Source organism: Coloeus monedula (assembly GCF_965178545.1).
Source record: "Coloeus monedula genome assembly, chromosome: 9".
Taxonomy (NCBI): domain Eukaryota; kingdom Metazoa; phylum Chordata; class Aves; order Passeriformes; family Corvidae; genus Coloeus; species Coloeus monedula.
The window spans coordinates 28,769,342-28,792,693 of NC_138789.1; the positions used below are offsets into that span (position 1 = coordinate 28,769,342).

At 41.5% G+C, this 23,352-nt stretch overlaps 1 protein-coding gene across 6 annotated transcripts in view; it reads left to right on the forward strand.

Moving 5' to 3' along the window:
• The window catches only part of FGGY (FGGY carbohydrate kinase domain containing), a 258,204-nt gene that overhangs the window by 131,342 nt on the left and 103,510 nt on the right, over window positions 1–23,352 (forward strand). For all 6 annotated transcript variants that reach the window (XM_082286809.1, XM_082286813.1, XM_082286810.1 and 3 more), the window contains 4 exons: window positions 8,953–9,165; window positions 11,010–11,121; window positions 12,906–13,057; window positions 22,336–22,421. In XM_082286809.1, coding sequence (XP_082142935.1) covers window positions 8,953–9,165; window positions 11,010–11,121; window positions 12,906–13,057; window positions 22,336–22,421 — 563 coding nt within the window. The remainder of the gene's footprint in view (window positions 1–8,952; window positions 9,166–11,009; window positions 11,122–12,905; window positions 13,058–22,335; window positions 22,422–23,352) is intronic.

Genomic DNA, 23,352 nt, shown 5'->3' on the forward strand with positions numbered 1-23,352 from the left:
GCAGATTCCTTCTCTGCTGAAGTGTCTGGGATTTGTTAGGAAGTTTAATAAACTTAGCGCCAGTGCTCTTCTCTGGAGAACACTTACGAAACAAATTCCAGGGAAGTAGAGGAGAGGGCTCGGTCATCTCGGAGGTTTTTAGAAAGTAATAAGCAGACACATTGTTGGGAAGGTGGTCTTGTTTTTCATCCTGATGTATTTTCTTATCCTGGAAGACCATTTGCTTAAGTAGTTGAGGTTAACTTTTTTCTAAATGTACTTAAGTACAAAACCAATGACATTTTAAAGGCTCTGTAATGTTAATGGTCCCTTTCCTTCAGGAATGTGTATGAGCATAAGGAAAAAAGAAAAGAGGTATTTCTTTTTTCCTGGGAAGGGTGTGTGGGATAGGAGGATAAATGCAGAGAGAATTGGTTGCTTTAAGGGACAGCTGTTCCCAGCTATAAGAATCATGGCAGAAATAAATTTATAGTGTCAGGAGAGACTAAATAAACAAGTTCTATGCCAGGAAGTTTTTATATGTATTCTTAGCCACTTCTGTTACTCCATTCTGTGTTTCTCAGTTCAATTATCATTTTAAAATGTTGGTTCTTTTGAATAAATAAATAACTGGTCTTCTGCAGGATTAGTGTTTCTTTTAACCTAAGCTAATATGCAATCCCACTTCCTCTTAAGTAGTTGTGACAGGAACTTCAGGCAAGTGTTTTTGGAATTGCAACCCAAATAAATGTTTAATTTTAAACTGACAGATTACTTGGGGCTGCCATTCTTCTCAGGCTTTTACTATGCAAGAGTGAACAAATCCTGTATAATAAACCATGGATTCAGCTTATGGACACACATGTTTGCTTCTGGGCCGAGCATCTTGAAAGAAGTGGTTTGCAGCATGTCTTTAAAAATTTATTTCACTGTTGCATCTACTGCTGGCCTAAGTGCTCCAGTATCTGCCAGGAGTAATTATAGGCAGTTGGTTCAGATGTTGCTTAAATGTGTAAGCCTTGATGGGAAATGCAGTGGATTTCAGCCAGAATGCTAATTTTGATGTTTTATCATTTCATAAAACTGTGAACTCAGAACAAATTATTTTCCTACTGATCTGCTGATATGTAATCACAGGGTTAGTGCCAGATCCAACTGTGATGTAGCACCGGAATCTAACGATGGGATTAAAGTTAGAATATCAGCATTACCCTAGGTTGGCTAGTTTGGTATCCACAGTGGCATAATGGCTGTATTTACCCATGTATCCTGCACAGAAGCTCCTGGTGCCAAGGCTGGTTTGCTGCAGGAATGCAGTTTAAAGCTGTTGTGTGAACTGTAATTGTGCCTTTTGAATTGCATTCTCCTCCAAATTACATTTTAAAACTTCAACAGATATTTTGCAAATTCACATTGTTGTGCTAGGCTGTGTTTACTGTATGCTGCTTTTTCCTGGCATGTGTTTTGTTGGTTGTTCGGGGTTTTTTATTTGTTTCTCCATTTTCAGCATAGCATAGAATGAAAAAAAAAGTCACAGTACATGAATCAGTTTTACAGGCAAAGAGCAGAGATTATTCTTTCTGTCTCTCATGGGTAGGTTAAAGTGATAGAGACACAGGGATATCAAAGATCTTCCTTAGCATTAGACTGATAAGCCGATGGATCCAAACACTTGGGTCTATCAGTCACTTTGGAGCCTGTTACCTCTTTTCAACTAGTCATGAAGCTGCTACAGCCAGAATTTATGTAATAGTTAGATGGCATTTTTTCCCCCTCAGTCAATGTAAACAAGATAGTGTCTTCTTTCAGGGCTTCAGGCGTTCTGCAGTGTCATTTGGGACACGTCAGCCTGCCAGGTCATTAGCACAGCCTTTGGGGATGCGTGCAGCTGCAGAATCAGCGCAGGGAATGGATCTCAGGAGCGTGGTGTGCATGGGTTGTATCCACTGCTGTTGCCAGGCTGAGGAGAAGAAAGGGTGCTGTTATATACCCCCCTTATTCCTTAGGTTTTCCTGCCTGGGAATTGTGTCCTGTCATTAACTGATCAACATTTCCTCTGCTTAACAAATTGGAGGTTATGGCAAGTGTTCAAAATCCTGCCGCTGTGTGAGTGCACCTGTGATGTTCACGAGCGTCAGGGGTTTAATCCTGAACTCCTGATAATGTCTGGGAGGTTGCCACTAATGGGTGCAGGATCAGACCTTGCTTTTGAAGTGATGGCCCAGTCCCAGCAGGGCCCAGAGAGCTCCAGAGGGAAGTGGAGCTGTTGGTTTTCCCCAGTAGGCTGTGCCTTCTCATCTGATGTTGTGTGTTCTCGTCGCCCTTTTCTCAGCCTTCCTTTTTCCTGAGAGCTCTTCTCTGCAGCTGTTTCCTGCTGTTCCCGGGGTTCAGTGAGCTCTGGAGCAGGGAGAGCTGCACTTGTTTCCTGTGTGTGGCAGAGTTACAGGCGGGGAGCACTGGGGGCAGCCGGGCGTGCTCGGCGTGGGCCTCGTGCTGCTGCCATGCAGAGCCCATTGGGGCGTGCGGCAACCTCAGCGGGGCCAGGGAAAACCAGGGTGAGCAGTAGCTCCAAGCCTTCTCCAAGATGTAGTTGGAAGGAGCTCCTGGATCCCTCTGTTGTGAGGCCAGTGTTTTGGAACTTGCCTGAAGATGGAAATCCCTGGCCACCGCTGTGCTCCAAAGCAGCATGTCTCAGCTGACTCCAACATGTTGTTTTCCTACTGTAGCATCTCTGGGCAGTATCTCCACTTGCCCAAAGTGGCCTTGGTATCATTCCTTGCTGTTTATTAGTACAAACTACTGCAGTGTGTTATGGTACTTGTGTTACTGCCACATCCTTGAGCAGTCAGAGAGGAGGAAAATGCTTTTTGACTTACCTGACCATGTAGAGAGTTCAGCTCAACACCCATGGTCTGTGGATAACTGCAGTGAGGCCTTTGGGGATGATGCAGAACGCGGTGGAATCGTAATTGCATGGAGAAAGTAAATACAGAGCAATTGCTTAATGTCTCCTCTAGCTCAGGAACTCAGACACATCAAACAAAACTAGCAGGTGGCACGCTCAGAACAAACCAAAGGGCTTTTTCTTGCATTGTTTACACAGAACTTTATAACTTGTTACCGCTGTAGTTTGCAGTTAGGAAAGTTTCCCTGGATTCAGAAAGAGCACAAACAAATTTAGAGAGGAAAAAGCCTTCAAGGTCTGCTAATCCTAAAGATAAAATTTCTGGCTCAGGAAGTGCCTCTACTATAGATAGCAGGAGGAAAGGTGTCCTGGGGAAGTGCTGCTGGATGAAAACGGCAGGCATATGCTTTTCTTACGGCTTCTGCTGTTTGTGGAGGATCCTGGGCTAATTGTACCTTTCATCTGACCCAGCACAGCCATACTCTGCTCTTTAATCAGGGGCCAGAATGCCATTGCTCCTGTTTGATCATCAGTACCACAGGCTGTGTCTGCCTGTGTGAGCTTAAGACAGGAGCTGGAAGGAGAGCTGATAATTCTTCTGTTTAGTACAAACCTCTTCTGGAGCAGAATATAGAGAAAACCAACTCTGTTGTACACTTAAGAGCTTGGTATTTACTGACACTGGTCATGCTGACATCCTTCTGCTGTTCCTGAGTGAGATATCTATGTAGGCAGGAGAAGCTGAAAATAAATAAATTTTGGATCTACTTTCTTAGAATAATTTAGTCATTTTCACTTCTCCACTTATTGGTTACACCAGGATAAACCCGAATATGCCTTGCTTTATGTCAGAGCAGGTGGAAGTAGTTTGGGCTGAAAGTATTTAAAATCCAAAAGATAGAATTAGAGGGCAGAGGGCAGCAATGAAGTAATGACTTTGTCTTGGACACTGAAAGCAAGGGGAAGAAAAAAGATCTGGAGAGACATTACAGCAAATTAGTACATAGTGAATTATTTATAGAGAGAAAAGCAGATACTAGAAAATAGTAGAATATTTTCAGTCCTGCCTATGCTGGGATTTATTGACACAATATTTAAATGGTAGGGGGACAGTTAGGAAGGTTTTGATAGAACAATCTAGATATTATGGGACTGGAGTCAGGGTCAGATCCTACTACTGAAATCTTCCACTATTTGAAGCTGGTTTTCCTTGTAAGATGTGAGACACCTTCACAGAATGTACTGGAGAATTGATGAAAGAATCTAGAAGTGTTTGGTTTTCAGTGAAGAAGCATGTTTTCTCCACCTCCATTTTTATTTATTCCAGTTTTGTTATTGTTAACACAGTCCTCACATTCCTAAGACAGAGATCCTGCATGTACCTGTTTCTGTTTGGGGAAGGGAAAAGGGGAGCTGAGCTGTGCTTTTGTTCCTTGTTTTTGTTTTGTTTGCTGTGGGGTAGCTGAAAAATAAATGCTTGTTGGTAGTTATAGCACAGTCCCTTGGGCATTTAAGGATATTCTCTATATTAGTACTGCCCTTCAGCACAGCGTTAGAATTCCCCATCTGCTCCTGCTCTCCCACACAGACATGTGCCTTCTTTTTCTTTCCACATTCAAACAGGAATTACAGAAGCTGGAAGAGGAAAGGGAGTTCACTGTCTTCAAGGAGAGATTGCCACTCTACCACCACCCCTTGTATTGGTTACTTAACTTTAGAAAGCCAACAAAGTGCTGAATTTCCAGTATAATGTCAAAAGGGCTTGTTTTGGTTTATCTCCTTTCTACAATTGAAAAGCAGCTTTTCTTTAGCATATTTAGATCTTTTCACATGAAGCTTATGAAGCCTAATTTGAGCCTGTTAATTTTTCTTGGTAACCCCTGGGAAAGCACAGCTGCACTCCTGAAAACACACTGTTTATCCACGATCGCCAGGTCTGGGCAGCCCGCAGTGTTCCAAAGACCAAAGTTTAAAACAGACATGCCAGTCCTTCCTAATTCCTTGTGTTTAAGCACACAGCAGCACAAAGTCTAAATTGCTGCTGCTGAAAGCTTATGCTGAGCTTGGGCCTGTGTTGATGTGAGAGTGTAGCCCTCCTGCACCGTGGCTTTCACAGAAAGGTACGTCCTGGCAGCTCGATAACCGTGAAGTAAAGTAGGACAGACGAGTCTAACAGTGCTCATGAAAAAGTCTTCTGGTTACTTACTCATTCCTTCTAAATTAAAGTAAATAATGTTAAGGATTTTCTTTTTTTTTTTTTAAAGAAATATTTTTGCAACTGAGTTTCACCCCTCCTTTTTCTTTCTTCATTGCCTATGTGGGAAAACTAACACATTTGTATAAGGATAAACTGGGAAGTCTGTGGTTTCCAGCATGCACATTTTGAATAATATTTATACAGACTATTATTTAATGGGCCATATAAATATTTATAATATGCTGTGGCCTTTTGATCATAAATGCTTGTTTGAAAAGCCATTCTGTCCCTGCTGTGATTTGCAGAGAAAGAGGCCATTGCTGGTTTAGTGCTTGGAGGGAGTTTTGGCTTCTTGTCCTGACTTAGCAGTTACAGTCATGGATTAACATGGTCAAGCTGGACATGTCTTTTAATTTCGGTTTTTTTCTCTGCCCCTGTCCTTCTGTTTGCAAATTCAAATAATAAGTTGAAAATGTGAGGCCCTAATTCTGCAGTGGACAGACAAGGCTGTTTTGAAGTTCTGGAGGCCTTTTTTCTTGGCTGCAAGGAGCCAGGCTTCCTGTGCTAGATACATCAGGGATTTAGAAGGTACTATCTCCACTGTCTTGCACCCCTTGGAAGTCCATAAACATGCATAAAATATTTTGGTGTTGTGTTAGGAATATTGTGCTTGATGAACTGGCCTGTCTGACTGGACTTTTAGGACATCATGTTTCAGTAATTTTCCTGGTTCACAGTTTTCCTCATGATTGTGCTGCCTGCAGAAGCTAGGAATCCAGCTGATAAAAAATCCAAACCCAGCGTTTTATTTGCACAACAGTTTTCACATGGCAATGAATGCTGGTGTCCAAATTGCAAAGCAAGAAGCTTGTGCTGGGACCTTCTGCTACCTCTGAATTCCATTAAAGAGTTCCGTCATCTCTGATTTGGAGCTTCCTCTTGTACCAAAGGAATCTTCTCGAAACAAAACAGAATGACAACATTCCTCTTTAAAATTCTTATCACTGTACTTTGGCTAAATATTTTCCACCAACTTCTCTGCAGAGTTCTTAGGTTCTCAAGAAATACCCTTGGGCAGAGTCCATAATTGCTGACATTTATGACCTAGAGATGACAGTGCTTTTTGTGGATGGGGTTGATAAGTAGGTGGCATACCAAGTGTTTGGTATTCCAAAAAAATCTTGGCATCAAATTATGTTTTTGCAAGCAGATCAGATCCTGTTGCAGAGACACTTTACTTTGAACAGGCTCAGTAACTTAGTGCTTGCTGTGCTCGAAAAAGGATTAATATTTACTTTTAGCCTTCTTTTTCATGAGATATTGAGCACTCCTTTGTGGGTCTAGGTGAGCTTTATTCAGAAAGAGACCTGTTAAAGTAAGTTTGGGGTTCTTGGTTTTGTACTGTCACTTAACTCTTTCCTATTCCCTCTGATTGACAGCAGTAAACTGGTGGTTGTGCAAAGGCTGATATGCACTGCTCAAGCACATAAACAAACTCTGCTTCCTGCCCAGTCACTCACACAGGCACATCCTGGTTGCTTAGTAAGGAAAAAAAAGGAAAGTAAACATTACATGGGCAGATTGGGTTCCAGGTTTCAAATGTTTGTGGGAAGAATCCAATGCAAAGCCATAATTTTAAGTGCTGAGTAGGAGGTACTGTGAGCTTAATTCTCTAACATCTGTTAAGCTTGTTCTCTAAGTAGCAAAAACACATTAATGAGCTAAAATCAAGGCTGCCATACAAGGAAGAGAAATTTGGAGTAATATTGTGTGTGTGAGCAGGAGGCAGGATATAAAATACTCCTTTTGCTATTTGTATTTTGTGAAGAGCAAGTAAGAAGGATTTGCCTATGTTTAAAAAAAAAGGATATGGTTTGCAGCTTGTGGTTTATTCTCAACTTTTTATGAGTCAGCAGCTAAAGGCAGAGCTGAAATAGGGGAAAAATAGGGAAATTCGTGAGATAGTATCAGGAATAGTATTATGCAATGTCTTTGTCGTAAAATTTCTCACAAGGAGCTTGCAGCACCTGCAGCCAGCCTTTGGAGCTTTGGGGAGATGGAGTGCAAAATTAAGAAGTAAAAACTGTGTTGAAAAGAATGTCTTGAAACTGCTTTTCCAGCCGAGGGCTGAGAGGGAGAAGCTGAGTGCTGTCCCCCCTCCAGGTGACAGATGCAGTATTAATCACCCAGAGCAGCAGAGGTGTCCTGTCTGGCAGAGGAATTGGCTTTTGTTCCTCTGACCAGGTCACAGAGCCAGGGCCAAGAAAATAAAGCACGCTTTCTTGCCAATATTCCTAGGTGTTAGACTCATGGCACACCATTATTTTTAGCTGATTGCTCATCGCTTGGACACATGACCTTGCTTAACGAGATTAGTGTGTGTTGCACCTAATCTGCTGGGCAGAACCAGCATGCTGGGAGGCAGGAGCCAGGATTTCCAGCAGGACCACAATATGCTCTATAGCTTGGAGTTTTTTCTACTTTCTGACATTATTAGAAGCTGTTGATCTGTACAACTACTCTGGTGACCCTGCACGGTGTGAGCAGAATGCGGTGTGATCACTGCTTTGGTCTGTACCGGGGACAGAACTCCCTCGGGCTGGCCAAGCACAGAACAAAAACATGGGTCCTGGACCCAGCAGTGGGGTCTGGGCATGAAGGGCCAGATTGAAGCAGGAAAAAATGATTGTGTGATTACAGATCTCCACAGACTGACCACATTTCCATGAGCTGTTTAAGGGGTGGGAGGAGGGGAAGCCTCAGTTGGTTTCTTCAGCCAAGGTGTTTTTACGCTATTTTCAGTGCAAATGAAACTTTGTCCAAATAAATTATTATCCAGAATCATACTTGGAGTTTTCTGAAATAAGAGGCTCTTTTTTTTCCTCTTCTAGTTCACCTGCTGCCTCTAGCCCTCAGTGACTGTAGATTTGTGATATCCATCAGCAGCACTGGTTACAAGCCAGCCATGGATGTGAACAGCCACCTACATTGTGCCAGTAGATCCTGACCTGTACTCAATGTTACTATTAAAAAAAAAGAAAAAAAAAAATTAATTTGAAATGTGAATAATCATATTCTGTTAATCAGGACTTTCCAAATCTTTCCCCCTTCGCCTATACTCCTCCCTCTAACTACCCCATCTGCCAAATCCAGAAATTATCCAGGTCACTTCTTTGGGAGAAGTGGGCTGTTTCTAAGTAGAGCCATTTTGATGCTCTGTAAATACCATGTATTCATTAAATGCCAATTGATCCATTCATTTTCTGAATATCAGAAGCTGTGTGTCAGCTGAGTTTCATGTGTTTCAGAGAAGTAATAGGTTCAAACAAGCGCTAAACACTTGTCTGACGTTTCAAATACTTCTATCAGCTCTTTCTTAGCATTCTCACAGCTTGATTAAAATGTAAATGTTAACTATTAATTAAGAACAAACTGTGAGAAATTAAGAACAGTGAATTTGTCACTGTATTAAATGTCAAATAGTTAATATAGTGAAATAAGCAACTCATTGTGAATAATTAAATCAATTAACTTAACCTCACTTTGTTCTTGTAGGATGTCAAAGAGTAGGCAGATATTTCACACCATGCTTTCATGGCTCAACACATTTTCAGAAAATTATTGCCTGAGTCTTTAAAGTGGTGTGAAGTGATGGTGGAGAGCTCTTGGAAACTTAACTTTATTTATTCCTTTTTTTCCTCTGGGTAACGTGTACCTGATTGTCACGTGGTTACTTTATAATTACCAGCATCACACCACAGGTGGGATGTTTGGCATGATTGGAGGCAGCAGCTCTTGGCACTTTTTCCATAAAGTCATTTTATCTGCTTTTAGCACCCCCCCCTTTTTTTTTTTTCTTTTCCTTCAACAGGTTTTATTAAAAATGCCCAGTGAGAAGCAGACTGCAGTGAAATACTACGTTGGAGTTGATGTGGGCTCAGCCAGCGTTCGCGCGGCTCTGGTGGACGGGTTTGGGACGGTGGTGGCACACGCAGAGCAACGCATCCAGATTTGGGAGCCCGGGCCAGACCACTATGAGCAATCCTCTGCAGACATCTGGGCTGCCTGCTGCTCTGTCACAAAGGTGGGCAAGGACAGAATGAAGGATTTGTGTTGCAGGTGGCTCTGCAAGGTGGGAATGTTCACGGTCCTGCAGTCCCTGTGCCTGTCACTTCCACTCGGGTCTGTTCATGCTGTGTAATTTGTAACCACCCTTGTGCATTAAAGGCACCTTGAGGCTGATGCAGCCTCACAATGTCTGTTTTATTGGTGAGGAGCTGAAGGCCAGAGTGAAAAAAACTCATGCTACAACTGCAAGTAGAATGAAAGGCCTTTCTTTGTGCTCTTATTGCTGGGGGAGGATTTACTCACTGCCTTCAGGTGTCACATCTGTGAGCTTTGTTTAGCTGTATGCTCTACCCACGAGACAGTTCTTGGAGGAGCCAAGGTGGCTCAGAACCTGGCAGTGCATATATCTAGAGAGGTGCATTGGGCTGTTCTGCAGTCACAAAGGAGAATTTATTGTAGAGGAATTGTAATCTGGTTTGTGGATGGCCCCTAAAGTAACACTTGTGATCCTCATTATAAGAGGATCCAGTATTATAAGACCAAAATAAATAATAAATGTCTGTGGATAGTATCAAGCATAAAACCAGATTGAAACAGACTTTACTATAGGGGAAAATTTGTATCCTCTGATCCAGGGCTCTGCCTGTACATGCTGGAGATAAAGGTAAATTAGAGACCTTGCTTGCAGTGCACACAGAGGCCATTTCATCTTCCTTACTAAAGCCCTGGCCTGCTCCATGTTCTAAGGTTGGCTTTTTAAATATTCATGATACACTTGGTAATTTGCAGATGGACTGTTCACCCATTGTCTTGTTATTGATCAGCCTTTTCAAACATTAATGAGCTTGGCTCTGCAGAAATGCCCTAAGATGGAGAAGGTGAGTGGGATGCAAGGAAAAGAAGGGAGTGACAGGAGTGATAGGGAAGAACAGCTTGATGTTAAGGCAGAGCAAGTCTTTCTCTGTTTATTTGATTTTTCTCTGAGTGGCTTTGTTCTTGCTCTGGACCTCTTTAAATGCAATCTCTTATATTTAAGCAATAAAATGGTCTCAGAAACTGCAGTTTTACAGAGCCAGTAAGAGACTGGAACTGTGCAAGTCTACTTAAAGTCTTTCTTTATAGTACTAATTAAAATAATGATATTTTTATTGTTGCCGAGAAGTGGCAATTTATTACCGTGCTACATTTTAGGTGTCTTGCAACCTCATTTGGCACTTAATCCTTGTGGGTGTTGTGTTTTTTTTTCCAGTGCTGCTGGGAGCCATGAAGTTCAGGCATTTTGGGGCAATGGTTTGGGTTGGGTTTTTTTTTTTTTTGGAAAACCTTCCAAAAAGTGTGCTATTGAAACTCTTGGTAGCTGAGCAAAGGTGTGCATTGCAGAGGTGTTATCATGGCTACAGATTTTGACAGACTTTATTTTTGGAACCCTTCAGTATTGTGAGGCAAATACAATAGCAAATTCTGGAAGATTGTTGCTTCCACAGGCAGGAAGTCAGTGAAGTAACTGATAGAAACACTTTGGTCCTAATCCTGTGTCCGTGTTTCACATGCAGCTCAGCTCCAAGCTTTAAAAAAGAGAGAAAATCAACATTACAGGTTTTCTGCTACCTTGATTTATTGATACTTTTCTGCTTCCTGCTTTTATCCAGGACTGTGGATAAAGACCTCTGAATCAGATTTGAAACCCAAAGAATTTCTGGTAATTTGATGTATTTATGTTTCAAAGTTTTAAAGAATACTGAATTTAGGAAATTTCAGAGTTTGAGCTAACTTTTAACTCATTTTCTGTACTCACTATTCACATGATACTTGCACGTGTATGGATATATTTGTATTCTGGTGTGTTTTGTGTATTTTCAGGAAGTTGTCCGTGGAGTGGATGCCAGCCAGATCCGAGGGCTGGGGTTTGATGCTACCTGTTCCCTTGTTGTGGTGGATAAACAGTTCCAGCCCTTGGCAGTCAACTGTCAAGGTAGGGCTCCACACAAAACATGGTATTACTGTGTGTTTTACTGCTGATGGGAGGGAACTTTCCATGTCATCCAGATCCCAAGTGGTGGGGCTGACTCTTGGAGATGGAGATGACACAAACTTTTTTACAAGGGGATTTTTTCCCCTGGGTTTACTGTTTTAATTTTACTGCAAAATTAAATTTGAGATGAGAATTACTTACTGCTTGGTTAAATATTTGGCATCCTAAGATCACATTCATTCATCTTGACTCTGAGAAATTGCTTCTTAGGGAAATCGATGCTCGTTTTTCTTTTCTGCATATTTTCTTCTTCAGACTGTACTGATCATGGTTTTTATAGTGTGTATAAATGCCCATCCACACTGGTCAAAGGAATGTTAAAAATGTAACTGTTAGTGTAGTCTAAATGCTTTCTCTGTCATGGAGCTGCAGGCAAGAGGTTCAGTTTGTGTATTTTCTTACACTGGTGTTCTGTCTTTGTCTAGGACAGTGCTTAACTTCAGAAACAGTCTGTGCCCTTTTTCTAAATATCTGGGGGGGTTTTAGTTTTTGGGTAGATGATTCAGACGATTCACAAAAAATCTGTGCTGCACTTTTTCCCCAGTGAATCCTGCTTAAGATTAGGTGTGTGCTATACCAGTAGTTACAGAGACGTGATCGTAATTCTGTGTACGTTCCCTTTCTATTCTCAGATGTGTTTGTCATCTCCTCCTATCCTTCTCAAAAAACCAGCTTTGCTCCCAAAACGTCCTTCTCTAAATTTAGATCAGATTATTTATTTTTCAGTTTGAGAGTCTCTTACAATCTGTTCAATGCCTAATGATATCTGGGGCTATTTTGGGTCTAGCAAGTCAAATTCAGTTCTCATTTTATGTGCTCTGATATCCCCAAGAACTCTGAGTTTACACAGTGGTGGTGCTAAACAGCAAGACAAGAATTCACTCAACACTGTAATGCTGTGAAGAGTCTTGCAGTGGTGGGGTTTCAGGCAGTTTCACAGTTCTAAGTTGTATTTCAATCCATTTTAGAAATACTGATGTGCCTCATACTTCTGCCTTGTTTTAGAGTGTGTTTTCGAGATGATGCTTGAGTGGCTGTGCCATGGAGAATGCAGTGTGCTTAGCCAGAGAGGAATCTGCAGTGTCACCTGGATTACTGTTCCCTCTGTCTGGCAGGTCCTCTGGAGGTTAATTTGGATAAAATGTTCTTTGCTTCTTGTTCTCATTTGTGTCTGATGCAGACTTGCCAAATGCTTTCTCCTTGCACATCCAAAAGAAAAGCATTTCAGCGAATTATCCCCCTTGAAACAGTATTTCGGAAAGGAATTAGGGTAGTTCTTCTCATAACCATAGAAGAGGAAAGAGAATCCCTGTAGCCAATTGAGTTAATTTCAATTCACAACATAATTGTTCAGATTTTGTCACATTTTTAGTTTTTGGTCACCAAAATGTTCCTTTTTATTTTTAACTAAATACATGAACTTTGTCGAGAGGTTTGGGTTCTTTGAATGAAATACAAGAGAACGTGGTGTTTCACAGCTCTTGGATGCTCACAAGCCGGATTGGTTTCAGTCAGCATTCTCAGAGCTCAGCATGCCCTAAAGTTAGCTCAGAGGGCTAAAATTTTGGTTTTCGATATCCACTCTGAATTATTAACGCAAATAGAATTTGAGTTTTCAATGTAGAAGTGAAAATGTGAAGCAGTTTAGAGCCTAGTAACTTGCAGTACTGAACTGGGGCTAAACCAGAGCTAAAATAATCTCTTTTTTCTGTTTTCCCCCCAAGGACAGAACCATAGGAATGTGATCATGTGGATGGACCATCGTGCAGTGAGTCAAGTCGAGCGCATCAATGCAACCCAGCACAGGGTTCTGAACTATGTAGGGGGAGCCATGTCTGTGGAAATGCAGCCACCTAAATTGCTCTGGATAAAGGAAGTGAGTACATTTAACACTGTGGTGCATTTTTACTAGTGATTAGTGCCCCTTTTTAATTCCTGAGAATGAGATTTCTAAAACAAAAGTCTTCAGCCTTAGTGTTGAACCCCAGGGTGCGCAGAGTAAGGCCAGGCTAAAGCTGTGATTTAAACCTTTTGAGGTTCTTTTTTCCTCTCAATTTCATATAAATATGTTTGATTTTATTGAAGTGGAGTGTTCCCTGATAGAAACATTCCGAATGCCTTTCTTATCTAGGATTAGATATACATACAAATTGAGGTGCAGGTAATAAATGAGTCCTCAAAGTATCCTAGGATTTAGTTATAGAGGTGTATTTCCTGCTCCAGCTCCTGGAGCCTGGAGTGCCAGAGGAACTGCTTTTGAGGCATCCAGCAGTGCAGGGTGGGTGTGATGGCTTTGGCTGCTGGTGGAGGAACTCTCCACTTCCAGCTTCAGTTTAGTTCTGTCCCATCAGCAGGAAGTAAACCATGTGTAGAGGGAAGGTGCTCTGTGTGTAATGTGGAGCTCTGCCTCTGTCTCCTGTGTTTAAATTTCGTGTGTTACAATGACATATGGCCTCTTAATGACTACTGCCAGATAAAAGGAGAGACACTTGCCACTTGAAATTTTTATAACCTCCTCCAGCCTGGCTTTTTGCATTTGGCCTCAATGATGCTCACTGTCATTTTAACAAAGCCCAAATGTAAATTGCTTGCTGCCAGTTTCAAGCAGCCCGATTCTCCTGTCCTTGCAGACATGAGACATTATATTGTAACAAGGTGCAGATTGGGGAAAGCCAAAGGAATTAATTCATAGAAGCAGGTACTGACAGATTAATGACATTAGAGGGTAATGAATGTTGATAATGAAATATGATTATCTATCTAACAGTTCTTCCCTTCTCGAGCTATGAGTATCATACATCAGTCATTTTATAAATAATAAAATGTAAGCCGTAAAAACATGAAATGAATCGTTTGCATTTAAAACATTTTTATATTGCAAGGGGTATCAGTACCTGACTGCTCAGGAAATCCAGATTATGGGGTGTCCAAATGTGGTCACGTGGAGGTGTGAGTCTGCTGTGACCTCAAAGCCCTGTGACATAATTGCTGTGCTGTAAAGGGGAGCGCATTGCAGGGCTTGTTCCTTCCCCAAGCCAGTGGGTGGGACACAGGATCCTCCTGACCCCAGGTGCCAGCCAGCAGCAGGGATTTCCTGGCAGAAGGGTGCTACAGAACAGGGCTTGTTCATATGTCCCTTTTCAGCTGCTGACATACCAGCTAAGGAGATTATTGTCCTTAAGAGAGGGTTTTTTACCTCAGTGTCTGCCTGCTGAGCTGCCCACTCGACACTCCCTGCGTCCTAAGTGGTCTGGGCATGACTCACTATTAAACTGCTTAAGCTTGCCCTGCTTAGCTCGGGCACCTCAACACCTACAGCAACACCTCAGCTGCTGAGGAGCTGGAACAGTTATCCTGGAGTGGGCTGTAATCAGCTGAGATTTGGTTAAACCTTTTAGCTCTGGAGAGGTGCAGGATTGAGTGGTTTTATTGCTTCTGTACTCCGCAAAGTAGGAGGGGGAAAGGAATTAAATGAAGAGCGATGGTTTATTTTCAGTGCCAGGCACAGTAATGCATCCATGGCTTACCTGACATCAGGGCTGTCAGTGAAGGATCATGTTGGGCTCTGAGAGCTCAAACTCAGCCTCATGTAATGCAAGTGTCCTCATCTTTTGCCCAGGAAGGCAAATCTTGTAATAATTTTGAATGTCAGGTTGTTCAAATGAGACCTACAAGAGCAGTTTTCACGTTCATTGTTTCTCAGTGGACTGCCTTGAACTGGGCTACGAATATAAATTACTTAAGTCTCTTCAGATTCTTTGGTATCAATATTTTATAAATCAATAAACTGTGACACAGCTGTTAAAGGTATGGTCAGGAAAACTACCTGTAGAATGGTATTTAATGGTGTCCTTCCTGTTTTTTGAGTTGTATCATCTTTATTTTCTGTGTTAAGTGTATTTTCCATGTATGGCAGGGTGAGATTTTGATCTAGCTCACACACCACAGGGAAAAAATACAGTCATTTATTCTGACTGCAGGATTATTTCTTCAGATAGTAGTAATGCACAAGCTGGCAAAAAGGAAGCTTAGTTTTCAAATCCCGTGGGAGAATTGCAAGATTAGCAGGTAGAAAGACACATTTTAATTTTATTCGATCCTTTTCAACTGAGACTATCTGAGAGCTTTGCATAGTTGAAACTGAAATTCCCATCATGCTTCTACTTAATTATGATAACTGATGTTCAGTAAATGACTGCACTGTACCTGGTTTGACCTGGGTTACTGCTTGGGAAAGTTTTGCACAGTGTCTGCCCACACTGTGCCTGGCTTTGGTGCTCATGGCTTTGGTGTCTCCAGCTTTCCTGACTACTGAGTGTAGTGAGATGGGTTGGTTTTTTCCTTTCCTTCCTTATTCCTTTCTCAATATTCCTCCCTAATGTTGTCATATACCTGACAGTATCCCAGGAAGTTAAGACAAAAACAGTGGATTGGGCACATTCTCCTATGTCTGACCATAATCAAAACTGGCTAAACCAAGGTGTATCCAGAAGCTATTTTGAGCCTTTGTCCCTTTGGTTGGCATCATGTTTCTGGAAAGTTTTTCATCAGAAGGCTTGACATGGCTGCAACATATTCAACACAGGGATGTTTGTAAAGAAAACAAAGCAGAACAAAACCCGCAGCCAGACACTTTGCACAGTCATGCTCCAGGTCAGCATGTACACCCTAATATATGAAGAATCACTGTTGACTTTTGCTTTGAATTCCCTGGACCTTATTTTGAACTCCCCAGGAATTTAATGTTTCTGCTATTAAATATTTTTGCTGTTTTCCCTCTGTACATCTTTGCCTGGGATTGGTGCTGTGCACATTCCACAGCTGCTTGCATTCGTATGGGTTTTGCAGAGAGGGTGCAGTGGGGAAAAGTACTGCTTTATGTCTGAAGTGAAATAATAAAATAGAAGTTAAATAATAATGATTAAATAAAAGATAAACTTAGGAGTTTAACTAGATGCATTTTTGGAAGGAAGTTATTTAAAGTACTGATACTAAATGATTGGTGGTCTGCTGTTACACCGGGAGGTTAATTGTGTGTACATTGTCACTAAAGGCTCCCTCTCCCTTTCTGTGGTGCTCACCTGAGTCTGGAAGGCCACGTTAGGACATGTGTGATGACAAGATGCTCTTGTCTCATGTTTTGCCCTGGGTTCTCCTAACAACAGTATTTGCAAACCTGACCTCTGTGAGGAAGGGTCTGACATGGGTCAAATCAGCAGTGCTGGTAGATTGTGAGTGATTAGGGTGTCTCTCAAAAGAGGAGTGGAATTTCTGTGGCTTGAGGAGTTTTCATCTAAGCAGTTAAAAGTATTGCTAAAATATGACTTTGCAAATTTATCCTGACTTGGTTGGAAGTGAGGAAGAGGAAGGAGAAGGGGGAAGGACTAAGGTGACCTAGAAGAAAGTTGGAGCGGGACTTCGGACAAGGGCCTGGAGTGACACTGTCACAGGGCAGCGTTACATGGGATATTGGGAAGGAATTCTTCCCTGTGAGGGAAGGGTGAGGCCCTGGCACAGGGTGCCCAGAGAAGCTGTGGCTGCTCCATCCCTGAAAGTGTCCAAGGCTAGGAGGGGCTTGAAGCACCCTGGGATAGTGGAAGGTGTCCCTGCCCATGGCAGGGGGTGGGACTGGATGGCCTTTAAGATCCCTTCCAACCCAAACCAGTCTGTGATTCAATAATGACCTAACTGTGCTTTTCCATTTCCATCACCTTGTTCCTAGAATTGAAGCTGCAGATGACCTCAGTGTGAGGAATGAGCTGACACCAATGTACAAGAAGTAGATACTGGTTTTTTTTCTTGTGGCTTTCTTCTTCCTCTCCCCTTGTATTTATTTGTGAAGGGATGCTGCAGGTTTTCTTCAAAATCACAGGTTATTGTCACCTGCTTCTTTTAAACTTTCTTTTCCATGTAATGCTTTCTCTTTAACATTTCATCTCCCTGCACAGCATAGAGATTTAACTAGAGACTGGAGGCTTCAGCATGTATTCTCTTCTTCCAGCTCTTCATCTCTATTCCATTTCGAGTTTGAATTGAAAAACTAAATTTTTTAAGGCCATAATAGGCTTTTTGAGATCTGTTTGATTTTTATTTGCTTATATTCAGTTCAGTTTGATTGGAGCTGAATCATTTTACCCTCTGGCACCTCTTAGTTAGCATCCATGAAGTTAATTGTTTGCTCTTGATGCTTGTAATTGCAGATAGGTGTTCCTATGGTGCAAAGCCATCCCTGCAAGTGGAGTTTGTGTGTCAGGGACAGCTGTTGGCAGTAAATGATCAGCTGAGGCCTGTGGGGCAGTCTGGTTAAAGTGTGCACATCTGTGGCTCACTTAGGAGCAGCATTGTATTTTTCTGCCTGTGTGGATCATGTGTGGTGATAGAGTCCAGTGTTAAATGCAAAACAAAACAAATACATGATTTTTTATGAGGCTTACTTCTGTAGATGCAGCCACATTTGACTTTTGAATGTGGTCGGCTGAATTAAGAACATAACCTGTAAATGAAGGTAAAATAAAGAATCCTTTGACAAATACTTAGAAACTAGCTGAAAGATAGTTCTGACAAAGTCTTCCTGAAGCCAGTAAGGTAAGTTTGAATGTAACCCTCACTAAAAAGGAAAGTAATTCCTGGTTACTGGTTATTTTAAAATAATAAATTAAATTCACTCCTTTTGCTGTTATTTCCTTAGATTTCTTAATTTACAATTTTCTTACAAAACATTATTGCAATAGTTTTTTACTTCTGTAGTTGCAGGTAAATTTTTGTGCAGTTTAATAAGCAGGTTCTGTACATTTGGTGACTTTGGCTGAAAAAATAGGGTGTTCATTGCCTGCATGCATAGGTAGTTCTGGGAGGTAGATGCCTGCATGTGACTTGAAAGTGGGGGTACATAACTCCTTCCCGTGGGAATTATTTTGCTGCAGATGTTTGTCAGTACAACACAACTGTACAGATACCTCTGAGGTGGCAAACCAGTGTTTAAGCAGTGCGAATACAGCTCGAACACAGCAGTGCAAAAACTGCAGAGAATGGTTGTCCAGCTCTAGAAGTAGCCTGTTATTATTTTTTTTCCCTAGAGATAGCAGAAGAAAAAAAATGTTGTTTACTAATTTCTGGCTGAAAATGTTACTGTAGCTTGTGCCAAAACGAAAGGATGCATGTTATGTTTTCCTCATACTAATGACATTACGAACCAGCTATTTCTAAAAAATACTAGTCCTATTAAATCAGAGATGCTGAAGTTTTTTGTTTATTCTAAGTGGGTGGGGGATGTTGGACTGGGGGTAAGTATTTGCTTGGTAACTGCCTCCAAATGAAGTGCAGTCTTCTATACTCAGTTTTCCCAACTCTGCTCTTAATGTCATGTTTAAGAGCAAAGAAGAGCCTCCCTTCAGGAAAAAAACCCAAACCATGTAGTGACTGTTTAGCATATCATTCCTCTGCCATTAATAACTAAAATCAATAGTCTGTGAGAAGTTTTTTTTTTTTTCTGGCAGTCAGTGATCTTCCTGTATGTTACAGTTCACATCCTCAGTTAGAGCTGCTGTTTGATCCATCATCCTTCTTCCTTCTGTACACCTGTGACTTGCAGCTACCAGTGGGATCATTTGCAGAAACAATTAAAACCTCTTCCCCTGGCAGTGGGGGGAAGGATAGTGGATGCAGTGATGTTAGCTTGGCAGCAGCTCCTTTGCTGGTGCATGTCTTCTTCACTGCTTGCTGCCCTTGCAGCTGGCTTTTTGTCTTGTTGAATGTGACTGAATATTTTTCCATTAAAATGAATAATAAATTCTGTGTTAAATGAGAATGACTCCAGGCTGTTGAGTTTGGAACTGAACTCTTGTTTAGAATTGTTTATAAATGTTTCAACACTCTGTGTTATCACAATCCATACACAGTGCAGACACACATGCATAAGTTGTACTTCAGCCGGGATTTGGCTTTTAACTGTAGTTGCTAATCAGGCAGAAGTGCCATTTACAAACAGCATTCACAGCTGGGAGATTTGAAGCACCTGCACCTCTGAGCATGTCCTGCTTGGTCTGTCTGCCCTCCATGTCTCCCCTCTCCTCTGCAGTGGGACAAGGCTCCCAGCAGGCACACACTGTCCTCCCTGCCTTGTTCCAGCTTCTCCAGCTCTGATTTCATGTGCCTGCTCTCTGCCTCTGCAGCCCTTTCTGGCCTGGGGCCTGGTGCTTGCCTGCCTGTGGTGCCATGCCTGGGATGCCTCAGGGATTTCAGGATACTTGCACCAGTGTCTCGGTGGTGCAGGCGGTTTTCTCCCCCTTCAGCAGCAGCCTTACTCCAAGAATTTACTTTCCAACCCCTTCTCTCCCCCCTTCCCCAGTTCCTGACTCTGATAATTCAGTCAGTTAATCTTCTACCAGTTAGAGTGCAAGTTGTGTCAAAATTGATCAGTTTGCAGCCATGGCTTTGGCAAGGATGGAATTTGTGCTCATGGCCTGTCTTGGGTGTGTGGGAATAGCTCTATCACATGGCTTGGCATCCAGTCTGAAGTGTGGGAGATCCAAGCTGTAAATCCTTGCTTTGAGTTGGAGCAGGGCATGGGACATGAGTTTTTAGATCCCTGTGAGTGTGTGTATTAAGTATTCCATTGTTCCCTTTCTTCCTTTCACACAATGTGCATTTGTTTTCTGTGATTTAGAAAAAGACACCCTATGTGTGTATTTTCAGTCCAATTAAGAAATCCCTCATTTTCCCTTCTTGCCTAGGAAGATTAAAATACATTGCACTACATAATTCTTAAACTCTTGTCCCCAGGTGTTTGGGATTATCTATAAAAATCTAAAAAAATCATTCTGTGGAGGTGTAGCTGTTAAAATAACCCAAAGCAATCAGAGAGAGAGAGATGAAGAAAGGGTACCCCATAAGTAACTCTGGAAAGCAGAAAGATTGTGTGAGTTCCTTTGCAAGTGAGTTTGGAGGGTGAGTCGCAGGATGTGAACACAGCATTGGGAACGTTCCTGGATCTTTTCCACAATCCTTTTAATGTGGTCACAGACTCCTGACTGGGTGAAAATAAATCTGAATTAACTTCAGTGAGTGTCGAAAACATGGAGACTTTAAATTTGTTTGGAAAAAGCATCAGAGTGTGCTACGATTTTTTTTTTGTCTCTACTAATTAGTGATGACACAGCATCAAGATGGCAAAAAATGAATCATTTGGATGTTCATGAAACAAAGTATTTTGAGTGTCACTAACATGTGGCTTTTGGGAATTCTTGAAGTAATAGAATAAGGATCCAAGGAGTATCTTTGATGAAACAGATTTGTTTGAAGAAGACAGTTATTCTTAATCCAGTTTCTTTCCTGATTGAAGTAACAGCCAGACTACTCCTGTTCCTTCTTGAAGGCTGTCAGGTGTGTTAACAATATGTAATGGCTTTTATTATCAAAATAATCAGGCTGAATGATCTTTGGGCTAAACTGTGGAGCACCTTGGCATTCACTTAGGAAGTTAAATTTATGTGAGTAGCAACCACATATGTCTGGGAGGTGACCTAAACCTGAGTGGTCAGGAACAGACATCCAAAAGTTGTGTGTTTTATATTAAAAAAATTGTAATCAGAGCATTTCTTTTTAGAACTCAGTAGAAACCCAGTAAGTTTTAGAAGCTTTTCAAGGTCTAAACTCCAAGTTTTAAGACAGATTCTTTGCATGACCCAAGACTAAACAAAATTTTGTTTTTTTTGTACTAACCCAGTTGCACTGTAGTTTCTTGAATTCATAGATTCCATTTCAGCAGCTTTCTGGACTTGTAAGACTTTGGGTTGATATCAGAGTATCTGAATTAAGTTACAGAATCATGGAATCACAGAATGAATGAGGTTGGAAGGGACCTCAAAGCCCATCTCATTCCAGCCCCTGCCATGGGTTGCCACTCTTCCAGGTTGTTCCAAGTCCCATCCAAACTGGCCTTGAACACTTCCAGGGATGGGGCAGCCACAGCTTCTCTGGGCACCCTGTGCCAGGGCCTCAGCACCCTCACAGGGAGGAATTTCAAGAGCCAAATATTATTTCTTAAAATGGAATCGTGTTCTCTTTTAGTTCAGCCTGTACATTCTTGACACTGCATGGAATTAATTTTTGCTCCAGAAAAACCCCAGCAAGGACTTGTGTTTCTAAGGCAGGAGCTGATCTTAAGTGAGAAAACTTTGCACTTTTCAATTATTTAAAATGCTGGTGGAGGTTTTTCAAGCAGTCTTCCCATGGAAGTTTGATTTGTGACCCTTGTGGGCTTTTATTTAGTTTTGATATTCTTTACTTATTTTGATCTACTGAGGTGAGAGGTGACTGTTGGGATTGCTTTGCAGGACAGTGATGCTCACTGTCTGTAACACTGGAATACAGCATTACTCCAGGGAAAACTTTCTTCCCGTTCATCATGGTCTGATAGCTGGATGGTGTGGAGATGGTTTGTGGAAAAGTAGTTTTGAGAATATGCATTGCTAACATAAGCTAAAATCAGATTGAGCTTTGGAGATGAAAACAAGGAATAGAGCCTGGCCCAGGTGATAAGATCAGCCTTTTGTGATGTCTTCTTGCTTTCTGGACCATCACCTCTGTGCAGAGAACAGTGGTAGAAACTTTTTGTAAATGATTTTTTTTGGTAGAAGAGATTTTTTTTAGGAGTTTGGAAATGTTGTGTAGCTTTTTGGAAAGCCACGTGATCTGCAGGCTTTGTCTGTGTGCTCACAGAGCTCCTTGTTTTCTTCCTATGCATGTAATTAACAAATACTAAATTTTAAATCTTAAATTTCAAATATTTTCAAACGGTTTATTTTAGAAAATAGAACACTTTTCAGGCAAATGTTTTTTGATAAAGTTGTTGACTTTGAAACTGCTCTGACACGGAGCAGCTGATGGGGAACAGAGACACCCCAGGTTATTGATCTGAAACTTGTGCCTCCGTGGACTCCTCATGGGGAACTTTGCTTATGATCAGTCTGTGGTGGGGGAAAGGCTCAGTTCTCCAGGCAGTAAATCAGAGAGTAGAGCTGTCTGGATGATCAGAACACTGGGTTTAAAAAAATTGTCCCTTTTACCTAAATATCAGGGTTTTAATTTCATTAAAATAAGGACATGACCATGCCTGACCTCTAATACCTGCCTTTCTAAACATATTTTTATTAGAACTTGCCAGAATCCTGGGAGAAGGTTGGCTACTTCTTTGATCTTCCGGATTTCTTATCTTGGAAAGCCACAGGTGTCACTGCAAGGTATGTTAATTATAACAGTATGATTTTGTCTCTTTTCTTATGTACATTTCTGCTTTAATTCATTCTGACTGGACCTGCTGTTATGTACATCTGTCTGTAATTCAGCCAGCCCCAAAACATCTTGAACCTATCTCCTGCCTCCATCGTGCATTCCTGAACACAGTTGTTCCTGGGAGCAGTGGAATTCACAGATACAGTATGTTGCTGCAAAATGTCATTTTGGAGCATGAATGTGATTGCTGGAGTTTCTGTTAAATACTCTTCCAATAAGTCTTTGAAATCTATTTTTGTTGACAAATTTACTGACTGTTTTGAGAATTGGAAGTGTGCACTTCTTTGCCGTGTGGGAGGGATCTGGTAAAATCTTAATTTTAAATGGTCACTTCACTGTAAAACATGGCAGCTGTGCTGCTCCCCAAAAGCACCCGGGAATCCTTGCTGAGCAGTTGAACAAAACCCTCTGAGACAACCCCTTAAAAACCTGAAGTAAAGTGACCAACACAGGTGAAGAGCATTTGCAGATCCTTGTGAGAAGTGAGGGACAGTATTATTTATTTCAAATCATGCCCAGTTCAGTGCAGCTCACAGTTATTTCCATAGCAGTTTGTGGAGTGGAATCTGTGCAAAATGTAGTCTCAGATGAAAGCTGGCCACAGGATAGTTTTAGTCTCTATGGAAATGAGATATCTTCCCATAAGATACAGTTCTTTTTATTTGAGTGCTCTATTTCTCCCTGTTTAGCCTTCCTGATTGACAGCTATTGTTAGAGCATTATCTGTTCTATATTCCCTGCATTATACAGCAGGGAAGTGCTATGATTGACTTTAAAAAGTCAAGAAGAGGGGTTGTGCAAGGACTTGCCAGATGATAATTGATAAATGGTATCTTAAATCTTCCTCCTTTGGACTTTCAGTCAGATTTTGCTGTCTAA